This window comes from Lissotriton vulgaris, chromosome 7 (genome assembly GCF_964263255.1).
Source record: "Lissotriton vulgaris chromosome 7, aLisVul1.2, whole genome shotgun sequence".
NCBI classification, from domain to species: Eukaryota; Metazoa; Chordata; class Amphibia; order Caudata; family Salamandridae; genus Lissotriton; species Lissotriton vulgaris.
The window spans coordinates 322,926,102-322,952,242 of NC_141695.1; the positions used below are offsets into that span (position 1 = coordinate 322,926,102).

The 26,141-nt window shown below is 42.4% G+C and overlaps 1 protein-coding gene across 2 annotated transcripts in view; it reads left to right on the forward strand.

Moving 5' to 3' along the window:
* LOC147701481 (carnitine O-palmitoyltransferase 1, liver isoform-like) overlaps window positions 1-26,141 on the forward strand; it is a 459,588-nt gene that overhangs the window by 133,212 nt on the left and 300,235 nt on the right. The window contains exons 6-7 of one of the 2 annotated variants that reach the window (XM_086930154.1): window positions 7,315-7,399; window positions 12,961-13,156. In XM_086930154.1, the coding sequence (XP_086786280.1) occupies window positions 7,315-7,399; window positions 12,961-13,156 (281 nt within the window). The remainder of the gene's footprint in view (window positions 1-7,314; window positions 7,400-12,960; window positions 13,157-26,141) is intronic. The other variant, XM_086930153.1, reaches the window with a different exon arrangement.

Here is a 26,141-nt window from a genome sequence, read left to right on the forward strand (position 1 = left end):
CATGGAAGTCCAGATTCAGATTATTCTCTCACCTAATCGCCATCAAGAGTTACCAGAAGTCCACCCCCGACTACTTAATCGAGGGTTTCTCCTAAAAAGAACCCTGAGAACATCTAGATCTCCTGTCTCCCGCCATACAAAGTCACGGGAGTGATCTCGTTCACATCACACTTGCTCTACCAAGAGGAGGCGGCAAAGATCTCCAACATGGTCGACATCCACCAGATCTTCTATCAGAAATTACTCTCCAACTTTGTAGACAACACCACCTCCAGAGTTTCCCCTATTGATGACATAGGGACTTTCAATGATGTCCTCTGCAGAGAGTCCAAAAAGTTCGGCATTACTATGTCGGCTCCTACGGTCTCCACATCTATTATTTTTGAGACCCTGCATCATAGAAAATCTTACAGACCTCTGCTATCACTGGTCCCAGGCCTCATAGAGCCTGCCACGCAGACTTTCCTAACCCCAGCCACAGTAGGTTCTAGTTTTTAAAGAACATAGGTCCTTAGCCTAATAATTGATAAAGAAAACATTTTCACATAGACTTCAATAAGTGCTATGGATAGTCTTCCAATGCCCAGCCGGACAATGGAATTATTTATTAAAACAAATGCAAAATAATAAACAAGAATAAGAGCATTAGAAAGTTGAAACAAGGGCACAATCTTGTACCGAGCGTAAAGGAATAAGAATAAGAAGAAAACAAAGAATCAGGCAATAACGTTGGAGCAAGTGGTGGCTTATAATACCGTGCAAGCTTCGGTAAGCTCTACCCAGCAGTAATCACAATACCATTTACTCAATGGATGAATTGTGGTACTGTTTGAAAAGTCGACGTTTCGATCCCTAGCTCCTAATACAATGGGATCATCTTTAGGACTAAAAATACAATTGCCTGATTTGATTTTGTAGCCTTATTTCAGGGCTCGTTGTGGTAAAAGCCTGGGTTGTTCGGTTTGTAGTCAATGTTCTATTTGTAGATTGACCTTTGGAATAGCAAAGTGGAGCGTGGTCTCTGATGACCAAATAACGATCCAGGTGCCCAGCCGGGCAGGTTGTCCATAGAATCAATGGGAATGAGAGTAATGGCGGCTAGGTTCCGAAGAGCTCAATAGAGTCTCGTGGAGGCGGCATCAGGTGGTCTGTTCCTTGGAGCGTAATAGCTGGAACCAATTGTATTTTTAGTCCTGAAGATGATCCCATTGTATTAGGAGCTAGGGATCGAAACGTCGACTTTTCGGTGCTCATGCAGATGATGAGATGGCCAAGATGAAGACTGAGTTGGACACAGTGAAGGCGGTTGTCTCAAGAAACTGAAGGAATTCAGGAAACGCTTCGGCCCCCATGACAAGCGCTCCTCCCAACAGAGGGTTCAAACCCCTCAGTGGTCGTCTCAAAATCAACAACAGCAGAGGTCTCAGTTCCAACAGAGACGACCTGGCAATGAGCAGAGGCTTCCTCCGGGCCCGTTACCCACTCCGGTAGGAGGAAGTATCACCTTTTATCTGGAAGAGTGGAGATACATAACAAACGCCAAATGGGTGCTGAGTATTGTTCAAAATGGATACTTGTTGAGGTTCAAAGCCCCACCTCCATCAATTCCCCCTCAAAGCAAATCCAATCATCATTTCCTACTGTTGCAGCAAGAGGTGGACAGTCTACTGCAAAATAACGCCATAGAGAAGGTTCCGAAACACCAGCAAGGTCAAGGAATTTATTTCCGTTACTTCCTGGTCGAAAAAAGAGGCCCAGCAAAAGAATACAGACTCATTCTCGGTCTAAGGCTCTTGAACAGGTTCATCCGCAAAGAGAAATTTCGGATGTTGATCTTTCCACTTCTAAATCAAGGAGACTGGATGTGTGCTATAGACTTGCAAGACGCCTGCTTCCATATTCCGGTGCTCAGGAGGCATCGCAAATTTCTCTGTTTCCAAGTAAGCATCAACATTTTCAATTACGAGTTCTTCCGTTCGGGCTCAAGTCAGCTCCCCGAACGTTCTCCAAGTGTATGGCGGTGGTGGCAGCTTTTCTACGAAAGCGCTAGATCTTCATTTACCCCTAGCTGGACGATTGGCTCCTGAAGAGTGCACCCCATTGCTACTTCAGAATCATCTCAACTACTGTCTTCAGCTGTTGCACACGTTGAGGCTTCAGGTCAACTTCAAAAAGTCAGTCCTCAACCCGACCCAGAGAATCCATTATCTGGGCGTCTCTTTGAATACCGTGAAGGCAAGCGTGTGTCCTTCGGAGGAGAGATTGTCATCGATCAGAAACAAAGGGCGCAATCTACTCCGTGCAAGTCATCCCCACAGTCAGGCAGGTCTCGTCACTGTTCATTGTTCCCAATGTGAGATTGAACATTCCTCCTCTACTGCAGTCTCTGGAAGACCAGTGGATGCAAGTTTCAGGTTGCTGGGAGGACCGTGTGACTCTGCATCAGTCTACCAAGGATTCCATCAGGTAGTGGATGAAAAGGTCACACCTGCTGAAAGGAGTTCCATTTCATCAGGACATTCCCACTCAGACTATAGTCATGGACGCCTCCTTGCAAGGTTGGGGAGAACACATGGGTCTCTTCAAGTTCAAGGTCTCTAGTCAGATACAGAACAAGGATACCACATCAGATTTCTCGAGTTACGAGCCGTTCACCTGGCTCTCAAGTCTCTGTATCCTTCTCTCCAGTCCAGCTCTCTCTTAGTTCAGATGGACAACACCACAACAATGTATTATCTGAAAAATCAGGGGGGGCACCAGGTCGAAAACTCTCTGGAGGCACAGACCATTTAGAAATGGCTTATCGCAAGAGGTCTCAACGTCGTGGCCACTCCTCTTCCGGGTTCCATGAACACAGAGGCAGATTCACTCAGCAGGGACTTCGTAGAAGCGCACGACTGGGTGCTAAACGCCGAAGTCACTCAAGACATCTTTCGACAATGGGGAGTGCCAGACATCGACCTCTTCGCAGACGCGGCCAAAACCGAATGCCCCGTCTTCGCCTCCAGGTTTCCCCAACCAGGGTCACGAGGGAATGCTCTTTTGATAAACTGGTCTCAGACATTACTATACGCCTTTCCACCGCTTCCTCTGATCCCATCAGTAATCAACACATTTTAGAGGTCCAATACCAGAATGATCCGGATAGCTCCGGAGTGGCCGCGCCAGTGGTGGTACACGGACCTTCTACAATTGTCTGAGGTGCCACACCGCAGGTTGCTTTGCCGTCCGGAACAAGAACGAGGGGAGTGTTTCATCCCAATCTCTCCTCCCTCAGATTGACAGCATGGCTCCTGAGGTCATTCAGTACGGACACCTAGACTTACCAGCGGAATGTATGTCGATCCGTAAAGAAGCCAAGAGACCCTCCACTAGAAAATCCTATATTTGCAAATGGGAGTGGTTTTACCTGTGGTGCAGGGACAATGCTCGTGATCCGGTCAAGAGCAGGTACGGTTGCCATACTTACTACATTAGGCCAAGTCTGGTTTGAAGTTCTCTTCGATTAAGGTGCACCTAGCAGCTATCACTGCATACAGGAAATCTGCATCTCAAACCTCTTTTTTTAAAATGCCAGTGGTGAAAGATTTCCTTGAAGAGCTAAAAAAGGTTTACCGTCCAGCGAGATCTGCATCTCCTCCTTGGGAGCTCAATATAGTCCTTACAAAGCTTATGGGTGCTCTCTTTGAGCCCATTCACAAGGCGCCTCTGCAGCATTTATCATGGAAAACAGCCTTTTTAGTTGCCATCACTTCTGCCCGCAGGTTTAGTGAGATCCAGGCTTTGTGTTCTAGAGAGCCTTATACTGTCTTCCACGCTAACAGGGTGGTTTTAAGAACCCATCCAAGCTTCCTGCCAAAGGTGGTCTCAGATTTCCACATCAATCAGGCGATTACTCTCCCTACCTTTTTTCCCAATCCCTCTACTTCACTGGAGAGGTTTTTCCATTCTTTGGACCTCAACAGGGTTTTGATATTCTATCTTGATAAAACTAAGTCCTTGAGACACACAGACCGGTTGTTTGTTATGTTTGTTAACTATGGTGTCATAAATACCGGTTCAGCAGCCTCTAAGATGTCCATCTCTAGATGGATTGTTTCGTGCATATCCTTGGCCTACCATCTAGCTAATAAGGTTCTTCAGGGCCAACCCAAAGCACATTCCACCATGGGGAAGGCTTCTACCACGGCCCTTCTAAGAAATGTACCTATGTCAGAAATTTGTAAAGCAGCTACTTGGCGCTCAGTTCATACTTTCACCCGCCATTACTGCTTGGACTCTGATTCTCAGGCGGATGCACAAGTTGGGTAAGCCTCTCTGAGGAATTTGTTTGCTTAATGTCATGTTAATATACTTGGTCATGTATTTTTCTATACTATTTGCGTGCGCAAGGTAGTGGGTATGGGCTTGCTACTCTATTCAGTGCTTATGACTATTGATGAGTATCCCCTGAAAGAGAAGGATTAGTTACTTACCTGTTATCCTAGTTCTTTTCCAGGGGTATACTCATCAAAGTCATAAGCAACCCTCCCTCCTCCCCGGACGAGCATTTTTAGTATATTTGGTAGTGATTGCATCTGTTAATTAGGTTGCTACAAGTTAGTACACTGTAAAAAAAGAACTGACCTAATTGTCACCTATGGTGCATGATGGGAGCAGAGGGGCTCCTGGAAGTCTTAAAGGCACGGTGTCCAAGTTCTTGGAAGCCTTAAATGCAAGATTCCTGTTTTTTACTGTACTGTGATGTTTATTCACCTATGCAGCCTTTAGGGCAAATGCCTTCCATTACCTGCTTTTCTTTATGAAAATAAGTGTTTTCTTGTATGACCCTATTATTCAGTGTATGTTTTCTATTACAGTATTTATGTGTAATACTACTTTTTATGCAAGAAAAACCTATGTAATTTTGGCATGTTGACTTATTGGAAATATGTTGGGCTGCATATTTATGGTTATTATATACATGTATATATGTATGTAGTGGTAGTGCTGGGCCCTTTTTGGTCACGCATACACATATATATATGTATGTATATTTCTATATGCTCCTGGATCCTTCACATGGGCGGGATTATTCAGTGCTTATGACTTTGATGAGTATACCCCTGGAAGAGAACTAGGATTGCATTAAGTAACTAATCCATTAGGACCCTCACAGCCTTTTATAGTAATTGCTCAATGTTTAAATATTAAGCTTCAGGATTCGTTTTTAAAGTTGTTGGCCTATGGTGAAGTCACCTTAAAATCAAATGTAAACACAATATAGATGTCATTTTAACTAGGCTTCCCCTTCTGTAGTTCAAAATCTACTGCTGACTAATTCAAGCAGCGATTCGGATTGTGCTGTGTGTTCAATATATCACACCTCCATATCATTGGTGGTTTTCAAAGCGAGAATAAATATGACCAATGAAGCAGTGGCAATAGTCACTGAAAGTGCGGCACAGTCCTGACAAATGAGCTTGAACAAATCATACCATAGACCACAACTTCAGAAGGAAATCCTTAAGTGTTGAGTGATGAATGTAGAACACTTCCAAGGTTCTTAAAGTACTTTTAATGCTGTGCACAGTCTCACAAAGAATAAGTGCTTGTGTTCTAGGAGTAGCACAAAGTACTACCAATAACAAGCTCAAATTGTTTTTTATATGTTTGTCATGCCACAGAATAAATCTTTAGAACATTTCTTCTTTAAAGATCTGGATGTAAATTTGGGCAGATTTAGAGTACTGAGGAGTCTGTAGTAATGGGTTCTATAAATAAATTATAGAGTTACAATTTGTAGTTGAGGGCTGACTTTAAGTTTTTTAAACAGACTTAAAAGCCTGCCTGCCCCTATAGGTTTAAAGTAAATGATTAAATTATGTATGCTATGTAAAACCTGCCCAGGCACCAAAAGAGTAGAAATAGGAGGTTTTTTGTACACTATGGGAAAAAGATTAAAATGTGTAATGGATTTGATGACGATTTGCTAAGTTATTATTGTAATTGCTTGGAAATAAGCGCTCATGATGGCATTGAGTATTTATATCACAATGCAGATGGATGTTATAAAAGTGCGCAATGAATACTATTATTTTGGTACATGTATGTTTTAAATCTCTGTATTTACTTTTTGTCTTGTCATATATGGAAAGTTATTTGTTGTTTCTTTATAATATTAAACAATAATAATAAATGTCTTATGCTAATTTATTTACCCACCCCTGAATACGCGGGACTTCGATAGTTTGAAACACAGGTTAGCTGGTCTTGGCATTGAGTGATGCATATGTGTTGATTGCTTCGGACATGTTATAAATATTGTAAGTTACTCATGATATCATTGTTATAAAAGGATGGAGAAAGCGTTAGTGTTCAAAAATATTATAAACCAAGTTGTCTCACTAAATATAATATATTTTGTACCGTGTTGAATTTGTGTTTGTAAATTTTGAAATACGAATAAAGTGCAGGCTATAAAAACTTGCGATTTTGATGTATGTGAATATACCGTGAAACTGTGGCTCCCCACTGAGACAGTACCTTCGGGTCTAGGGTGCCTCTGATACAACTTTTAATGGCCACATTCACCCAAATGCTGCTATACATACATTTCTTTTAATATTTAAAGAAATATATACTTATTTTTGTTGCAGACCATGGAAAAGCCAGTGATCTCCTGATGCCCTGGTCACATTATCCACTTAAATCATTGAAACCCGTTTTTAATGGAATACTAACTCCTTGTTACTCTGTGGCTAAATTTAATATTTACAATAAAATGCCTTTCCATGATGAAATCTAAATGCACTTCATAATTGACACTATCCATATTGCTTAGTAAGCTCAGACTGGGACGGCAGTGTGTGCCATGTGATTTAGAAACAACGACAAAGCTCTGCTCCGAGTGAACAAAATCTACAGAGAACAAAATCTACAGAGAATTGGAGTTCCAAGACTGGCGCTTTAGCAAAAGTGTGTTGCCCTGCCACTGTCCTGTTTAGGCCTTCTCATCTTTGTTATTTGAATTAATATCAGAATGACACTCTGGCATTTTGCTTATTACTGATTGTATGTTTCTTTTCTCCCCTCCCTGTCTTCTTACCTCTGTGTTTCTGCATGTCTCTGTATTATTTACCCTTTCTACTGTTCTGCTGTTTCTCTAACAATTTACACCTATCGCTCACCATCTTTCTTCTCTCTACTGCTCACTTCTCTTTTGCTTTTACTACTTGTTTTGCAACATTCTTCTTTCTCTCTGCCTGCCCTTTCTGCATGCATCTGTCTTCCGCTATACACCCCTTCTCCTGCTTATATACCGCCTCTTCACAGCTGATGATCCAAGACTCCATACCTATGTGCTCTGCCCAGTTCGAGCACATGTTTAATACTACACGCATCCCTGGAATCAACACAGGTAGGAGCTTTCCTGTGAACTAATAGGTAGACTCTGACCACCACAATCACTCCATAACCCCAGATTTGAATGAACAGTTCATAACTTTCCACTACTTGCACTAACCTTTTCAGCACTGTAGGAAAAGAGGACACCTACTTGATCTATTCACTATCTTCTACAACTTTTTCAATAACATAAGTGGAGTACCTCTCTTATGTTAACATTTCCTAAAATCTTGGAGACTGGTGTGGTATCCACTCCTGGTGCCTACCATCACAACATTTTAGAAACACCACAGGACTTCGTTTAGTTCCCAGCATTCACCTTACTGCCATGCTGGAAATGTACCAAGACCTTCCACATTCTAGATTAACCTTCACTGACATGCATGAACAATCAAGCTTTTCTCTCCCTTTATTAACCTTTACTACCTTGTAGATACACTTGTTGAATTCCCATTTATTGTATCACCCGTTGCAGTTCTGCATGAAAATTCCATTGTTTTGTAGTTCACATAAACATTGCACCAGACACCCAGCTTTTAAGTCATCAAAAAGGGTCTTGGACCACATAGCTCCTTCCTATAGCTATTGTTTACCTCATCTTTGTCCTTGCCTAATTATCACCAAGTGGGAATTATCCATGATAACCTTTGTCTTCTGCAGTGATTCTATACTAATTGGTGATTCACTCTGCATGGTGGCAATGCTATGGGTTCTGTCACTAAGTCTAACAATTTGCTAGCTGTGTACATAGGTGCTGGGAGAGTAAGAGGAAGTAAGGGAATGAGCCAAAGCACTTGTACATCTTGTGCTCATCGTCACATTCATACACATTAGAATAGCTCCACGTATGTGTAGAATTACATGACCTATATTAATATGCATATTCAATTTACCTTTCTTTTTAAATGAGCTGCTAGAAAAAGCATGCTTATTGAAGACAGGATTTTCTGATTTTGTAAGAATTCAATTAGAATTGTATTTTAAAACCGATAAAACACATTTATTCAAATACCACTTTTTTCTCCATACTCAAAAAAGAAAAACAAAACAAATCGCAGAATGGTGCATTTCTCCAGCTTGTGATCTTCTTGTTGTAGAAATTCAAGCATTCAAATATGTGAAACCCACCACTGTTGGAGAATCAAGTAGCTCCTATGCCCAAAAATGCATATTCGTATTAGTTACACAGTTACCTCTTCTTTAGTGCAAAGATCCCTCAACTTAGCTGTGCCTTTTTAGGAGTGGACTTCAAGGCTCTAGTTGCTGTCTTCAAGACCTTCCTTTGGAAGATTACCCCTCTCCATCTCAGCTGTCGTAGCCTAAAGAGGAGCCCATTTACTGCCCTTACCTGTGCCTCCATCTCAAGGTGACATTGGGCAAAGGCCACACAGCCTGAAGAAGGATAAACTAGAAACTTCAAATCTCGAAAAGATCTCCTCATTAGCACAAACTGCATACAAGGTCAGGATTTGCCATAAGCATGTACTTATAGTGGATACCAGAGGCATAGGAAATCATCAGCTTTTTGCAGTTCTGTAAAAATCCCCAGTAACTGGAAGGCAGTGACACATTTTGTCTCCACCTGCCAACCCAGTGGAGGAAACTTATCAAACTGCAGTTCAGAGTGACTGAGTAGGAAAAAAAAGACAAATGGGTACTTGTGTTGATCAAATATTGTACAGAGTGGCTGCTAGCTCACATTTTGAAGTTCCTGAGTAGCGTTCGACCCATCATGACCTTTCATCCACCACATACTGGAACCATTAAGTACATAATTTGATCAAGAAAAGGGCTGTAGAGAGAATGCGAAGGCATTCAGGAAACAACTTGCTCTAATTTATAGCAAAACAAAGAGATGCTAAGGAGGAAGTCACCCATATTAGATGTCAAACCCCCAAACAAATGGATCAGGAATGAAGAAGCTTGGATTATTGCGCTACTCAAAATTGTCCAACTGTGGGATTGGATGTACAACATAGATTTGCACATATCAATCATCAAGAATTGCAGGAAACCTCTTTGCTTCAAGATCTGCAATCAGTACTTAAAGTACAAAAGTTCTCCCTGATTATATGTTTGTAGTAGGAGATATTAAAAGGAAAATAGTGTATCCATATTTAGATGACTAGTTGGCCAAATTCTTATTTTGTTCCAGGAGACGTAAGATATATACAAAGCCGTAGAAGTTCTACGTGTTCTGTGCCTTGAAATTAACTACCAAAAACTTTAAAGCACCACAGTCCAATTGATCCTAAATTTAAGCTTCATTAAAAAACAGTAGTTCACCTTATAGGCCTTTTAAACACATAGACATACCAATTGAGCATATCCTTTGGAGTACATAATGTATACAGCCTAGTAAACTAGAAATCTATTTAATCTTGTTGAATCTCACACAATACAACCAGACAGATCTCCTGTCTTGGTCTCCATAGCTTTATCCCTTTTCATAATCTCAAAATCCCAAAGTCCAATTCTACATTTACCTCTTTAATAAACGTCTGAAATATAATTTTGAAGGTAAAGATAGAAAATCAAAATGGCTATTTGTAAGTCATGAGGTTGTTTGTAATGGTTCAGCCTTCTTAAAATAATCCACTTCTCGATTTATGTTCAGACCAAAAGAGGGAAATTAAGAGGTCTTTCAAAGTAACTGGAAAGACATCTGTCTCGTTGTTATGTCTTTAGAAATACATTTTGAATAGGGAAAACAGAAACTAAGAAGAGAGTAATGCAGGCTGATCCAATATGGTTATGACACCATTTCAGATATGAACATATTTTAATAACAGTAAAGTTTTTAGATTTTAACAAAGCACAGAAAGAGACTTGATGGTATTGAGTTAATTGTCTTCGCTGGAACAGTTCGAAAGGATGGTTTATGAATCTTTGATTCCGGGTTTCCTGAAATCCCTGGATGCAGAGACTGGCTGCCTGCGAAGGGCAAGTATGAGAGTCTAGAGTCTTTTAGGTCTTGAGGATAGTTTGAAATGGAGTCTTGCATTCAGTTGAAGCCTGTGAATGTCCTCGGGGGTTGTGGTAATGTGCTCAAATACTTCTGTCTAATAACCTGAATTACTGGTTTTAGAAGAGCCAACCTAGATGTGAGACTGCTAACAGTTGGTTATTTTTTAAGATGACCTGTAACACAACCATATCTTGAACAGCTGACGAAAGACATTTAGGTTGAGAAGCAGTTTTGCTTCATTAGAAATAATTAAAGACCGTAGCATGTTCTTAACACGTACATGTTCGGAGAGGAGAGGTTTAACATGTATCTTGGGGATTTTACCTGTGTTACGAGTTAAGTTGTTTTCAAGATTAGCTTGCCTTGACGGGTTCCACTTGGTGGTGTGTTTCGGTGTAATGAGTCAGTGATTAGTCTTATTCGGGTTGATCATCAAGTTCAGTGACAACAAAGAATGTATCGGATTACAATGTAGTTTGATATTCTCCATCATAACTGGGTGCCATCCACATACTGATGGATGTTTTCGCTGTGTACTTCAACTGGAGACCCAGCTGCTCTGTGTACAGATTTAAAAGAATATGAGCTAGAGTGGATCCTTTAAGGAAAGCATGTGTTTTCCACATATCTTTATTAGTTGGTCCATGTTGTGTCAAAATGGAATGTCCCAGACAAGAACCAGGGAAATCATGAGTATTCCGTAATCATCCATATCTGAAACAGTGGAGAGATTCAGAAATATGTGCTCGCAGGAGTCCCATCATCCACTGTGCAGAATGTGTCCCCCATTATCCTAAGTGTTGCCAGTTTCAAGGCAGTATTCCTTGAGTGAGCCCGATTGGTAGGGAGCGAGGAAGCAGAAGCATCCACATCCTTGTTATTGATCGGGTGCATTGTCATGAATTTCTCAAAGACTATTCTTCGAAGGGGCCGTAAGACATGGGGAGTAAGTTGGTCATGAAGTTGATGTTTTTTAATGTCTAATATGAATCTGTGTTAACAAGTTTTGAAAAAGTCAGAACTAGAGGATAATATTGGCTAAAGTAGTGCAATCCTGCTTTTTCAAAAAAACTAAAATAATCAAGTAAACCCCTTTTGGCTAAACAAAGAGGCAAATCGTCCACTGCAAACCTTATTGCAATGCCCTAAAAGGTCCAGTCCAAGCTGCTGGCAGACCCAGCCCATGCCATGGTTAAGCATTACTGCATTGATTCCAAAGTGAATGAATACCTTAATAGTCAAGAGCTCGCTGTGCAGGATAAGAATACCTTGATTTTCCCTGTCTTTCCTGGTTTGCTCACCTTCAGAGTAGAAGAATGTGCTTTTATGTTTATTCATATCAAGAAGAACCCTGGAAAAAAGGAAAGTTACCTCCAATTTAATGCAGTTCTCTCCATCATGGTTATTACATTTAAACTGAGGAGTTTACTAAATTCCTTATTGAAGCAGTTCACAATTTCCTTATGTAGTTTTGTGTCCAAGTGTTACAATTCCCTGTTTTGTTTTCACATTTTTAAGAGAAGAATTAAAGTGGGATTTCAGATAATTGTGTTTTATGGTTTACAATTTGATTTTAATTGGCTCTTTCTTTAAAAAAAAAAGGCTGAAATAACTAATTCTTGTAAGCATATTTTAAAAAAGAAATAACACATTACTTATTAACATGTTTAGGTTCCCAATGTCCGGGAAGTTATTCTGCGGTTTATGAATCCAAAGAGATGCTGTTAATTTGGAACTAGCAGAACTTAAAAATAACTTATCCTTAGTGTTCAGTAGTGCCAAGATTCCTCTGGGAGGAAAATAAAAAAGAGGTTTCTTAAACAAACCGTACCTGTGTAGTCCACTGTGGGATTGAAGATAAATTTTGTTGGTTCAGTAAAGAGGTAAACTGAGTGCAGCAAGACTACTGCGTAGGTAAAATACTGCTCTGCTGCCAATAGAGTGTAATTTCACGTCCCTGACTCACAAAAAGTGTACATATGCTTTGGTATGAAACTTTCATTTAGAACATAACATACGAGCACTCCGTCTCACATTTTATTTATCGTTACAAAGCTCCCATTTGGATCTTAGAATTACAGCTTTACAGAATTCCTGCATTCTCTCGATCCAAAATGTTATTCTGTTCTAAGTTCCTTAATGAATTTTTTAAACAATGTGTTTGTTTTGATGCAAGTGAACTAATTCTTGACTGTGGATTCAACATATGAACTGAGAGTTTGACGTACTAGGTGAAAGCTCCACCACAGCTGTTTTATAGGCCTAGCTGTTCAAAAAATGCATCTGGCTTATGGCATTCAGTGCCATTTCTGCCACATGGCAAAGGAGTTGAGGGTGCAGCCTGTTCTAAATACTTTGCAGCATCAGGACGGCTAGGCATAAGGTTATGGTGGATTGTATTTTGAAGAGTTCTGAATAAGGCTAGTCCTAAAAGTACAGTGAGTGAGAGAAACTAGGCGCTGTTTAAGCCCTCATTTCCCAAACTATGTGCAACAGGGGTATATCTGGGAGTACATTCTTTCTTCGAGGAAGCGTATGTGTGGGGTCACAGCTGATGTCCTGTCACTCTGCTTTTGTTCCTTTCTTGACTTGGTCTTTCTCTGTAGATGTCATTCAGCATTACACAGACAGTGAACATATTGTGGTGTATCACAGAGGACGCTACTTTCGGGTCTGGGTCTATGTAGGCGGACGTCTCCTGAAGCCTCGGGAGCTGGAGGTACAATTTCAGCGCATCCTTGATGACGAGAGCCCCCCGCAACCAGGGGAAGAGAAGCTGGCAGCCTTGACAGCTGGGGACAGGTGAGAGGAGATCCCAGGGCAATTTCTACATTAGAAGGATATGTAGTATGTTTCATGTTACATTTTCTAGATCTTTGCTCTTCAAAGTGTGAAAACCTACCTAATAATTCATAACAGGTTCTCAAGAAACATCAGGGGAAACATGTTTTTATTCAAATGTAAATAGTATACTGTATTATATATCCAATACTGCTAACACTAACATAGGAAACTGACTGTTGCTGGCTTTGAAAAACAGAGTTTTGCTTATGTTACACTGATCTTCACTTAAATCTGGACAGAATATACTTTTCCTTTTTAGGTATCGGCCTGTGAAAGACTACGCGCAGTCGAGCTGGCAAGATATAATGAGGTAGAGTATTTTTCGCTAGCGAGGTTAAGCCCCGCCCCTCTTTTCCATTGCCTGGTGTCACCATTCATGCTAAATGGTGGCCAGCCATTAGAGAAGAGGTCCTAGTGACGTTCTTCTTTCTCTGTAAGCCCGTCCTTTTCAGACTGGGCTCCTTGACTTACTGCTGGCGTAAAAGGTTTCGTATCTTCTTTATGGGTCCAGATGGCCCCACAAAGTAGATAAGAAACCTTTTAAGTCAGCAGGAAGTCCGACCGAGTCGACGGCAGAAAAAGAGAAAGACACGTCACGGCCAGCGCTTATTGGGGAAGGTCGCTGGAATATCGAGGGCGGCAAGTTTTCATAACTTCCAGGGTAGAACTAGTTATCAGCCCTGATCAGAAAGCAGTTCAGGTACTACACAGATGCTGCCGAGTGAAAGTTGCGTGTCATTACCCGGTGCTTGCTTGTGTGTGCTTTCCTTGGTTATGAGCGTCGCCAGCTGTCCCTCTGACTCCTGCTTTGTTGTGCAACAACCCTGATTTTGCTACTAAAAATCTGTTTACCCCTAGAGGAGCTGCAAGGCGTGGGCGGTGTCGTTTAGCTGGGAGAGCTTATCTTTGAGTCCTGGCTAAAGGAGTCATTGAGGAGACGTAAGGGCTGGTGTTGGGGACTGGAGACAGACATCAGTGAGTTTGGCTCTCATAAACCTTGGTATGGGGTTCTTTCACCCAGTGATTGTTGTTGCGCGCCACCATTGTTGTGGAGCCAGAAGGGAGCTGAGAAACCAAGGGCCTATTACAGCACTCTATGCATGCGCTGAAGTATATCAGGGTGGTGATGTGCTTTCTGGAGCTGTGGCTGTTATAAACTGATGGGGCGTTCTCAGATCCCGGGGTGATGTGCAGGTCTCGCATGCAGGTAAAATGACCCCAAGCATAGCTCCGTTTCACTGTTACTTACAAGTGCCCAGGTTAGTATTTTACACAAGTAGGTGTCTGTGCATTGGTGAGAAGACCAAGTCAAAGTGAATTTTGGTTATGTGTGGCCCATTGCGACAGTGTTTCACACCGGGTACGTTGTACTGAGATTGATTGGTTATATGCTGCCAGTAGCCTAGCATTCTTTAATTTGATTTCGCCGAAGCCCGACGTCTTTGTTGAGCTGTAGTCGAAGGTCACAGACAGTGGACTTTCACTGTAAGGAGACAAGACCGTTCTTACTGTTGGATGCGGTAGAGGTCATGTGCTGCTGGTCCATGTGGGAGTCACACTCGTACGCTGAAACGTTAATCAGGGGTGGCACGTGGTCAAGGGCATTGGGGGCAGTGCGAGGTGGGTGGCACGGGGGGCACGCGAGGAGAGATGGGTCACTCAGGCGGGATTCAAGAGTACGTTTTACGCAAGTTACCAAACACACATAGCGCCCAGTGGCACAGGTGACCATACCATGTGCTTAGGCGCTGGAAGTGTGCACGAACCCGCTTGGATATATCCACTTCATGTGACAATAACACTTATTTATGTCTGCTCCAAATTCCAAAGCTGGGGGGGCTATTCTGACTAACGGGCTAGAGAGGCTAGCACCGTGTCACATTGCATGCAAGGCTGGCTGAAGGAGACACACCTGTGTCAGCTCAGTCACGTTTCACACAAACTCGTGTGTAGCACTGTGTGTTTGCGACAACAAGCTACAGCCTACAGCAACATTTGTGTCACCTCGTACGCTGCGACAAGGAGACGCCACATGTTGACTTCTTGCACTGAATTGATAAAGTTTTTGATCCCTGTGCACTCGCTTTTGTTTAGAACATATACTTGCTTGTGAATTTTTTGTGGTAGCGCAAACAGTTGTTGCACGATGCCTAGTCGTGCCTTTGTCGTATGAAGAACACTGTGTGACGGTTACGGTTGCCTTTCACTGACTGTACGCTAAAGTTCAACTGGAAACTGGATAGTTTCTCCTCTTATTATTTGTCCGTTTTTAATGAATTAATATCCACAAGATTTTTGAATCATTTCAAATATCTTTATTGAATTTTTGAATACCTGAAACTGAAATAGCACTTTTTAAATTCTTTCAAAACCTGAAACTACGTTACTTCTTCAAAACAAATGAAAATATTCAATCTCAAGAGTCTGAAAGTTTAACAAAAGAATTTAAACCTAAAAGTACATTTTGCGCACCAGTTTCTCATAAAACCATCGAAGCCTTCGAAAGAACGGTACTCACAGACCTGCAAAAAATCAAATTAGCTAAACCCAGGAGAACAAATCTTTCACCCCGAGAATGGAACATCTTGAAAAATTTAAGTCAAGATGAAGAACTCACCTTCCAAAGAGCAGACAAAGGTGGCGCGTTAATTATAATGGACACTAGTTACTATCTACAGAGTGTGAACACACATGTCCAAGACATCAATACATACATGCCACTCGACTTTGATCCCACTGATGAATACAAAAGAACATTACAACAGATAATAGACAAAGCACTTGATTTGAAATGTATCAGTAAAAAGACTCACCAATTCTTTGAGACCAAATATCCAAGACAACCTAAACTCTATATGTTACCTAAAATCCACAAGGATAAGAACAACCCACCATTCAGACCAATAGTCTCTGCTTGTGGTTCAATCTCCGAACCTATAGGCAAATACATCGATTGGTATCTCCAACCTATAGTCCAGAAAGGTAGCACATACCTAAAGGACACTACAGAATTTTTTAAATTACTTAATGAAGTGACACTCTCGCCAGAAAATGACTATTGGCTATGTACTATAGACGTGACTTCACTCTAAACCTCTATCCCCCACAACGAAGGTCTTGAAGCCCCGGAATGGAGTTTACTCATGAATGATGAAATTGAAGACACTCAGAAAATATTTCTACTAGAACTAATGCACTTTGCACTGTTTCATAGTTATTTTGAATGGCAACACCAATTTTATAACCAATGTAATGGTACATCCATGGGCTTTGGGGGTGCTCCCACATACGCCTGCATTTACATGTCAAAATTTGAAACAGATTTCATCTTGAACAATCCTGATTGGAAAGACAACATGATCATATTTAGACGGTACATCGATGACATTTTTATATTATGGCAGGGAGACAAGAACCAACTTGAAAGAAACATCACGTCAATGAACACACAACATGAAATAATTAAATTTACCCACAACATCAATCATGAATCCATTGTTTTTCTGGATCTAAAAGTTAACATGACAGATTTTCAATTCACAACTCAAGTTCACATCAAGCCAACTGACAGGAATTCAAGTCTCCTATTTCAAAGCTTTCACCCTAACACACTAAAAAAACACTTACCAACTTCACAATTGATCAGACTAAAAAGGATTACCTCAGACCCTAAACAACTTGAAATAACATTTAAAGAACAAATCAAAAAATACCAACAAAGAGGATATCCAATAACCATTTTGGAGGAATCGATGAAAAGAGTAAATAACATTCCCAGAGAAAAACTGTTTATACTTAAGACAAATATATCAGAACAGAAGACGGTTTGTGTACTAAAATATTCTACAGAGGCTATGAAGATCAAGAGAATAATCAACACCCATTGGAACTTGATAAAAACTTAACCAGACTTAAAAGATCTTTACAATGAAAGTATTACGTTTGCATTTCGAAGATCTAAAAACTTGAAAGAAATTTTGTCAACTACAAAAAATCCGAAGATCATACACAAAGGCATGTCAAAATGTTTCAACTGTACTCACTGTAACAATGTACTAACGGGAAACAAATTCATGCATCCAACTCAAGGATATGAAATAGAACTAAAACATATCAGCACATGTGACACGAAAAATACCATCTATGCCATCAAATGCCCTTGTGGAAAGATATACGTAGGCCAAACTGAAAGGAAAATTAAAGTGCGCATAACAGAGCACAAAAGTAACATCCGCCTACAAAATTCTAAATCCACTGTTGCGAACCACTGGATTGAAGCAAAACACCAAATATCTCAACTAAGATTTACGGTTCTGGAGGCGATCCCACAATGCAGCGATATGGACCCCACTAAACAAAGACGAAGAGCTGAATTCTTTTGGATAAAAAAACTGAATAGTCTTCAACCAATTGGAATGAATGACCGTATCGAATACTCGTGCTTTTTATAGAAGGCATCCAATAAGGACTGTTATGCTCCCCGAATATTATAATTTACAGTGACGATTATAATTTATTGTGATGTATATATATGTAACACGTTTCGATTTTTTTTAACTCACGAGATAATCATGTATCTGCACTGGTAGATGTTAGTTTAATTATTCATTTCACTCAGCATAGGAAATGATCATTGCTATAACCCACTCTGATGTGACTTTTATACTCGCACCATCATTCGATTCCTCTTCCGAATTTCTTCCATGTCTATAGTAGTTTTTGTTCACTTCCCACGAACACTACTAATCTATCAATTCATTTCCTATCATTGTAAATCACTAATTCATTTCCATCCGGTAACTTCAGCTATCCGTTCCATTAGTCACCCGATACTGTAGTCATTTCTATATATTTTTTATTTTTGGAAGCATTTGCTAAACGCGCCGGAAAGTCTATCTTCGACTTCCATAGTAACCCACATCACGTGACCGGTAACTTTCTTATTTTGAAACTGCCAACCCCGCGAAAACTATCGACAACCCATTTATGTAGCGGAGACCTCCATCACGCAGATTCCAAGTAAGTCGTACTCCTTTCCCCTCTGCCCTCGTACCCTGTCTCTATTTATTTTAAGCCTCCGTAAGCAGCAACGTACAAGCGCTGCTTCATCACGCTAAACGCGAGATCATATTCTCATTCACCATTCGCCAGTTAAATGTTTGTATGCCCGAGCACCCGTTATACTTAGACCAGACCAGATCTTTGTTTAATTAATTATTTTTTAGCCACTTTTTACTACTTTCCGATAATTTAATACCCAATTTTTGTGACTGTTTCAACATGTGCATGTAATGAGCTTGTAATGACGCTTTTGCATTTTTGAATATGTTTTGTATCCACTGAAGTGATTGCTAAGGTCCTGTATCAATTCATTTCACAGGCCCCTGACGAAGGGTCATTCATACCGACCCGAAATGCATTGGGCGGATGAATAATCTGTATATATGGATCTACTAATGAAATGGGATAAAATGTCCTTATGATTTATAATAAGGAAAGACAAAAGAAGTCAATAAAGATATTTGAAATGACTTCTTGCACTGCACATGGAACAGTTGTTATTGTCATTTTATGAGTTTGTTGAATCTGCACCACAGGAAATGTTTTGTAGTGCCAATAATAACGGCACACTGAGCCACTGGAGTCAAGCTATCCTGGCTGAAGACGGCTGATAGCCAGAAACTGGTCCTAGGATACTTGAATCCGGTCCAGGGAAGACGTGGCTCGGCAGTTCGAGCTGGACTGTTCCCATGAGGCACAGGGTCAAGACTGATTTGCATATGGCCATCTCAGAACTGGGTTGGCTTGGTGAGCAAAATAACGATGGATTAAACCCAGATCTGTGACTGGGGGTGAATGTTTTGCCATTGTGCAACATTCCGTCTATCTTCTTTTGTTTTTTGCTGTTCACCCTATGTGGGAAGGGTATGCCCAGACGTGGGTTCCGTGCTCACTAAGCCACTGGAGTCAAGCTATCCTGCCTGAAGACGGCTTATAGCCAGAAACCGGTGCTAGAATGCTTGAATCCGGTCCAGGGAAGTCATGGCAGTTCAGGCTGGACTTGTTCCCATGAGGCACAGGGTCAAGACTGATCTGCATATGGCCATGTCTGAACTGGGGTGGCTTGGTGAGCAAAATAACGATGGATTAAACGCATATCTGTGACTAAGGGGGAATGTTTTGCCATTGTGCAACATTCCGTCCATCATCTTGTGTGTTTTACGGCACTATGTCACATGGCATGCACGGCTGGCTGAAGGAGACACACCTGTGTCAGCGCTGTCACGTTTCACACAAACTTGTGTGTAGCACTGTGTGTTTGCGACAACAAGCTACAGCCTACAGCAACATTTGTGTCGCCTCATACGCTGCGACAACAAGACGCCACCTGTCGACTTCTTGCACTGCAGATGGAACAGTTGTTATTGTCATTTTATGATTTTGTTGAATCTGCACCACAGGAAATGTTTTGTAGCGCCAAGAATAACAGCACACTGAAGTCGAGTAAATGTGCGACGTTGTTACTGGGAGCCCCGCGTACTCGGGTGGGTAATTAGTTAACCTGACAAACCTGTGACCCTCTGCATAATCAGCTGCTGCTGGAACGGCCTCTTATCTGCTTACCTGGGAGGAGATGGTGTCCCGCCTAGAAGCCCGTGCTCCAGGGCGCTGCCCTCGACTCTGTGACACACAAACAACAGGGTGGGGGAGGGGGCAACGTGAGCCCCCCACATCTGTCCCCCCTGGTGACATCAACGTCCATATTCATCCTCTGCGATGGCGCTAACGCTTCTAAATGCACAGCGTAGCGTGCAACCTGTCTACTGAAAGCAGCTCACTGCTTCACCAAAAGTGTGAAGCGCTAGATAAATGCATTACTCCAGAAACACTGACAGACGGTCCGAGTGAAGGGAGTCTATTTACGCGTCAGGCTCGCCAGGCACATGACTGACCCTCTTAGCATACATACAGGTGGAAGTCACAACAGTGTCCACCACGGCCGTGGATTTATGGCCAACAGTATCTGGAAGTTCCGCCAGTCAGAATTCCTTGCTTTCACCACAGTCACCAAGTAAGATTGCACAGCTTTATCAAATAACGCTTTGAAGACTCAGTCCTCCAATATGGAGAAACGTTTACAACACTAATCTAAAACCACTCAAGCATACCCTAAGCCAGACTCAGCTCAAGAGTGTCACCTCTCGCTTGTTGAGCCTTTCATTCTTCAGAGGTCGATAAGCAGAGCACTAGTGAGTTGGGTAACATTCGAGGGACAAGACTTGTCGGGGGGCCAATGCGTTCGACACAAATACAGCTGTTGTATGCCTTTAAAAAGGAAACGTTTATGTTCGAGGCATATGAGCTGCAGATTCTACACTTTGCATTAGATCGCCAACTGGTGTTGGGTTCGGATGATTGAATGTTGTCGTCTTGGAAGAAGTCTTTGTAGTCACGAGATAGGTGACTTCTCCCTTGGACGATAGTGCGCATGGGCATCGGCTCCATCCTTAGATTGTTTTTTTCCGCCACTCTGTTCAGATGTAACTTTTCCGCTCCGGTTCGATATCTACCTTGAACGGTAGTTCGATGCTAAAAAACGTTATAAACAGCTTCGAGATCAACAACCTCGACTCATCTACTCGATTCCGGTTGTCGACGAGGGCCGTTGGGTCTATCCACGCCGTGAGGCTTACACCTCATGGAAAGGACGCCATTTAAAAAATGCCCCGAGTGTGGAGCAAAGTTTCCACACAGTGACCACCACAAGATCTGTAACCTGTGCTCATCACCAGAACACGAGTCAAGCTGCACAGCCTGTGCATCTTTTCGATCCAAAAAGACTATCCGAGATCGGAGGGCCCGTCGACACGGCATGCAAAGATCTGCGCCTGAACCGGTGGATATCTTCGACGAAGAAGAGGTTCCGCTCATTCCAGAGGAGGATTCTGACGATCTACAAATCGTGTCTGAGGCAGACGACTCCAATGACTCCATACCTTCAGGTCAACGCGTGCGTACTACTGCCCCTGACCCATCCCCACCAAAATCGAAGGCAAGAGTCAACACTCCGCCCATGGGCCCGGTCGCGACCGAAAAGACACTTCGAAAGCCCCGCCATCGAGCCCGGTTTGAAGAAATTAATTAAGCCTTCCGGTAGCTCGTTAACGTTCAAAACGGACTTGCCGGTCCCACGAGCCCCCTCGGCACCGAGACCGAAAGAAGCCCCGGGTCCGAAACCATCAACTTCAAAAGACAAAAACATGAAGCCCGTTTCGGACGCCTCGAAGCCGACGAAACCAGCTTTGACCCCGAAGCCAATACCATCGGTACCGAAACCGACAAAGCCTCTTTTCCGACGCCATCAATCCCTCGAAACAGCCCTCGGCCCCGAAAACAATAACTTCGATGCCGAAACTGAAACCGAAGCCAAAGGACCCTATTACAGCTCCTAAGGCTAAGTACAAAGAAAAACCACGCTCAGAACCGAAAAAATCTGAGCTGGCAACAATCCCACAGGAAGAGGTGCTTTTCCAACCTGATCCTCTACAAAAGAAAATTTACATTGATCCAAAGACTGGTCATGTATCTACTACATCACAGAGGAAGAGCAAGTTAGACACAGCACCTACACCTGCAGTGCCTGTCAAGAAGAAGGATAGTGCCACATCCCCTATGCACCCTTCTTCTCCTATTCTTCCCTCTCCTTCATCTCCTATTCCTTTTTAATATCGCACCTGTAAATTCTCCAGATAATTCTCCTCATCATTCTTCACATACACCTCAAAATGATGATGAATACAGCATGGGAGGCGGGGTAGACCCAGATGAGCCTTTTCCCTACCCTAGTGATGATCCACTGTGGGAGTACCCAAACCCACAAGATGTGCCAGCTATTCCTGACCCACATACATACCCATCCATCCAAACCTTCTCCACCAGAGGACAATATTGGTTTTGGGCACCTATTAAACAGGGCAACCACATATCATAAAGTCACAATGCATTCAGATGAATCACAAAGATCTGTTCAGATCCTACCTATGATCAAAGGTGTTATTAAACATGACATAAAGTAACAGACCTGGTGTTGGTGGACAGCCGCACACATCGCTCTCTGCAGTGGTGGAACACCAAAAACGTATCCAAAGGGCGGCTGTTCCTAGAGCCAGTTCCACAAATAGTACTGACGACAGACTCATCCCTAACAGGATGGGGAGCACTTCAGCTCCACCACACAACTCGGGAAAGGTGGACTACTCAACAAAAGGTGTTTCACATCAATCACCTGGAATTGGTAGCAATTTTCATAGCACTAAAGTCCTTTCAAGGACACATACAAAACAAAGCTGTCTTGATCCGGATGGACAACATAACAGCCATGTACTACATACAAAAACAAGGAGGCACACATTCCCTCCAACTGTCTCAACTTGCACAAAATATTTGGAGGTGGGCCATTCCACAAAACATACATCTGCTTCCACAACACCTTCCAGGAGTTCACAATCAGACAGCAGATCTGTGAAGTCGACAGACACAACAAATTCTCGAATGGGAACTACATCCACAAGTTCTTCAACCGTTCTTTTACAAATGGGGTCATCCAGACATAGACCTGTTTGCCACACATGAAAACGCAAAATGCCCAGCCTTTGCCGCCAGGCTTCCACACCCGTTGTCCAAGGGCAATGCGATATGGATGAATTGGTCTGGCAGATTTGCGTACGCTTTTCCGCCAATACCACTAATACCACTAGTAGTACGCAAGCTCAGACAACAGTCTCTCAAAATGATACTAGTAGCTCCCACGTAGGCACATCAACCGTGGTTCACCACGCTGTTGGAACTTTCTCTAGATCCACACCAAAAGTTGTCTTTAACACCATCAATGCTAACGCAGAACCATGGAGACATCAGACATCCAGATTCAAACCGACTGAATCTGGCGATCTGGCTCCTTAAGTCTTAGAGTTTGGTTATCTTAACCTACCACCAGACTGTATGCATATTATTAAAGAAGCCAGAAGACCTACAACTAGAGCTTGCTATGCAGCTAAATGGAGGAGATTTGCCATTTACTGTAATAATAACCAAATTGATCCATTGGATGCTTCCATCCAAAATATTGTCTGTTACCTGCTTCATTTACAAAGGTGTAATCTAGCTTTTTCATCTATACGATTACACCTTGCAGCCATTGCAGAGTACCTACAAAACAGACACCATATGTCATTATTCAGGGTACCAGCAATAAAAGCTTTCATGGAAGGATTAAAAAGAATTATTCCTCCTAGGTTACCACCGTCTCCAGTGTGGAACCTAAACATTGTTCTTACTAGGCTCATGGGACCCCTCATTTGAGCCTTTACACAGATGTGAATTACAATTTCTCACATGGAAAACAGCCTCCCTCATTGCTATTACTTCTCTTAGAAGAGTTAGTGAAATTCAAGTTTTTACTATACAAGAACCATTCTTACAATTACACCGTAACAAAGTGGTTCTAAGACCTAATCCTAAATTCCTTCCTAAAGTAATTACTCCTTTTTATCTAAACCATTCGGTAGAATTACCTGTGTTTTTTCAAAATCCCGACTCGGTAGCAGAGAGAGCTCTAACACACTAGATGTCAAAAGAGCCCTTCTATATTACATTGATAGAACAAAATCATTTAGAAAGACAAAACAACTATTTGTAGCTTTCTCTCCACCACATAAAGGCAACCCCATTTCCAAATCAGGATTTGCAAGGTGGATTGTTAAATGTATACAAATATGCTACCAAAAAGCTAAACGCACTTTAACAGTTCCTCCTAGAGCGCACTCTACACGCAAACTAGAAGCCTCCATGGCTTTCTTAGGGAACGTTCCCCTAGAAGACAACTGGAAGGCAGCAACATGGTCTACAACAACCACCTTCACTAAACACTATTGTGTTGATGTGCAAGCTAAACAGCAAGCTGCAGTAGGCCAAGCTGTCCTCAAAACTCAGTTTCAAACTACTGCAACTGATACAGGTGACCACCGCTAGGGGAGACACTGCTGCACAATCGATGCAAAGTGTAGAATCTGCAGCTCATATGCCTCGAACAGAAAATGCATCTGTTCTTGGCATGTAGAGCTGCAGAGTTCTACACGCCCCCCCCCCCCCGCCTCCCCGGGACCTGTATCTGTTCCAGTTTTAATCTTAATTAGATATACACGCATGGACATCCTTTTTCTATATTTCTACTAACTCCATCATTTCCCATCAAGGCGAAAAACAATCCAAGGATGGAGCCGATGCCCATGCGCACTATCGTCCAAGGGAGGAGTCACCTATCTCTTGACTACAAGACTTCTTCCAAGACGACAACAACATGCAATCATCCGAGCCCAACACCAGGTGGCGATCTAATGCAAAGTGTAGAACTCTTCAGCTCTACATGCCCAGAACAGATGCATACTGGTAAGTAGCATTTTCCTTTATCTGGGAAAGAAAGCTCGCGTTTCAGAGAACAGAATTCACGGCACTATTTAGTGCAGTTTTTAAAACCACATGCACCTCATTTATTTAAATAAAGCAAGCGATGGTTGCTTAATGTCTTCATGCAAGAGATCATAATACAAATAACTGTATTATATCAAATATATCACGTTTGCTCTCGCGTTATGATTTCGTGTCGTCGGAAATGATGTAACCGGCAGAGAAGCCTTATTCATCTCTGGCTCCAGTAACAAGGGACGCTAGGAGCTGGAGTGGCATTAAAAAGGGTGGGAGGGAGATGCTTTGGAGATAAAAAGAAACTCAGGCTCAGCAGCTGCTCCGGAGGTCAGAGGGTCGCCTCTTGTGCATTTATGGGACTAACAGTTTGAGGAAAACACCTGCTGACCGAGATTGTTCTATGCCTGCCCTTGTGCCCAGTGTGTATAGGGGAGACAGGACAGGCGACCTTCCCATGAAAACGCCATGGGCAGCCTGGATCTCGCGTCTTGAGCTGGAACTGGTGTCGAGGGCATCTGGCGCGAGGGACCTGCAGGAGTCCCCATGGTTGGGACAGGTCTGCAGCTTCCTTTATTTCTGCAGGGGGCTTCTCAGTGCTTTTCAGATGCCATTTGCGGACGAAGGGCAGAGTCTCCAGGGGGTATACAAGTCCACGCTGGCGATGGTGGTTTCATGGTGTGTGCTTGGGGTAGTAGATACAGATATTATCCAGGGTCAATGGGCCTTGGTGCCACTGCACCCGCTGCACCAGTGGTAGCCGTGCCCCTTACTTCATCCAGGTAATCTGTCACTTCCTTTTCCAAAAAGTGATGTAAAACTCTGGCTACAGGACACGTCTTGGGCTGACGACATCGAGATTAGAAATTGAAGCAAAGTGCCAAATTGCAACTCGGCCCAAATCAACAGTTTTTATACATTTTAAATAATATAATCAGACAAGCTCTTTCCTTTCATGAACATTACCAGTTACAAATGGTCACCACTGGGCCGTTTGCTGGCAGACAAGGCTTTGGACATCCGCTGAATTGATACAGGGGTTAGCCTGGTTTCAGCTGCTGTTTGTAGCCGGTTATTGACGTCTGCTGGTTACTGATTTCATTCACCCCTCGTGGCTGGCTGTCGGTGTCTGATAGTGTTTATTGATTATATCGCTTGCACTTTTAATTACCCAATCGATTTTTTTCTCGCTCACCCCCAAGCTGAACCTTTGAAAACCATTTGTAAAGGGACAGCTGACATTTCCCCCAGAGAAATGTGAAACATTGTAACTGCAAAACCAAAACTTGAGTGAGATTTTTAATTTAACACCATTTTATATTCTGTCAAAACAGCACCACAATGATCTGTTGCACTATCAACACTCCTAATCCGAATTGACTTGTTTATTAGGGGGCAATATCCGCGTAGACTGCCTAGTCCTGTTTTTATTTCACTTACTATGCTGTGCCTTCCATTGTCG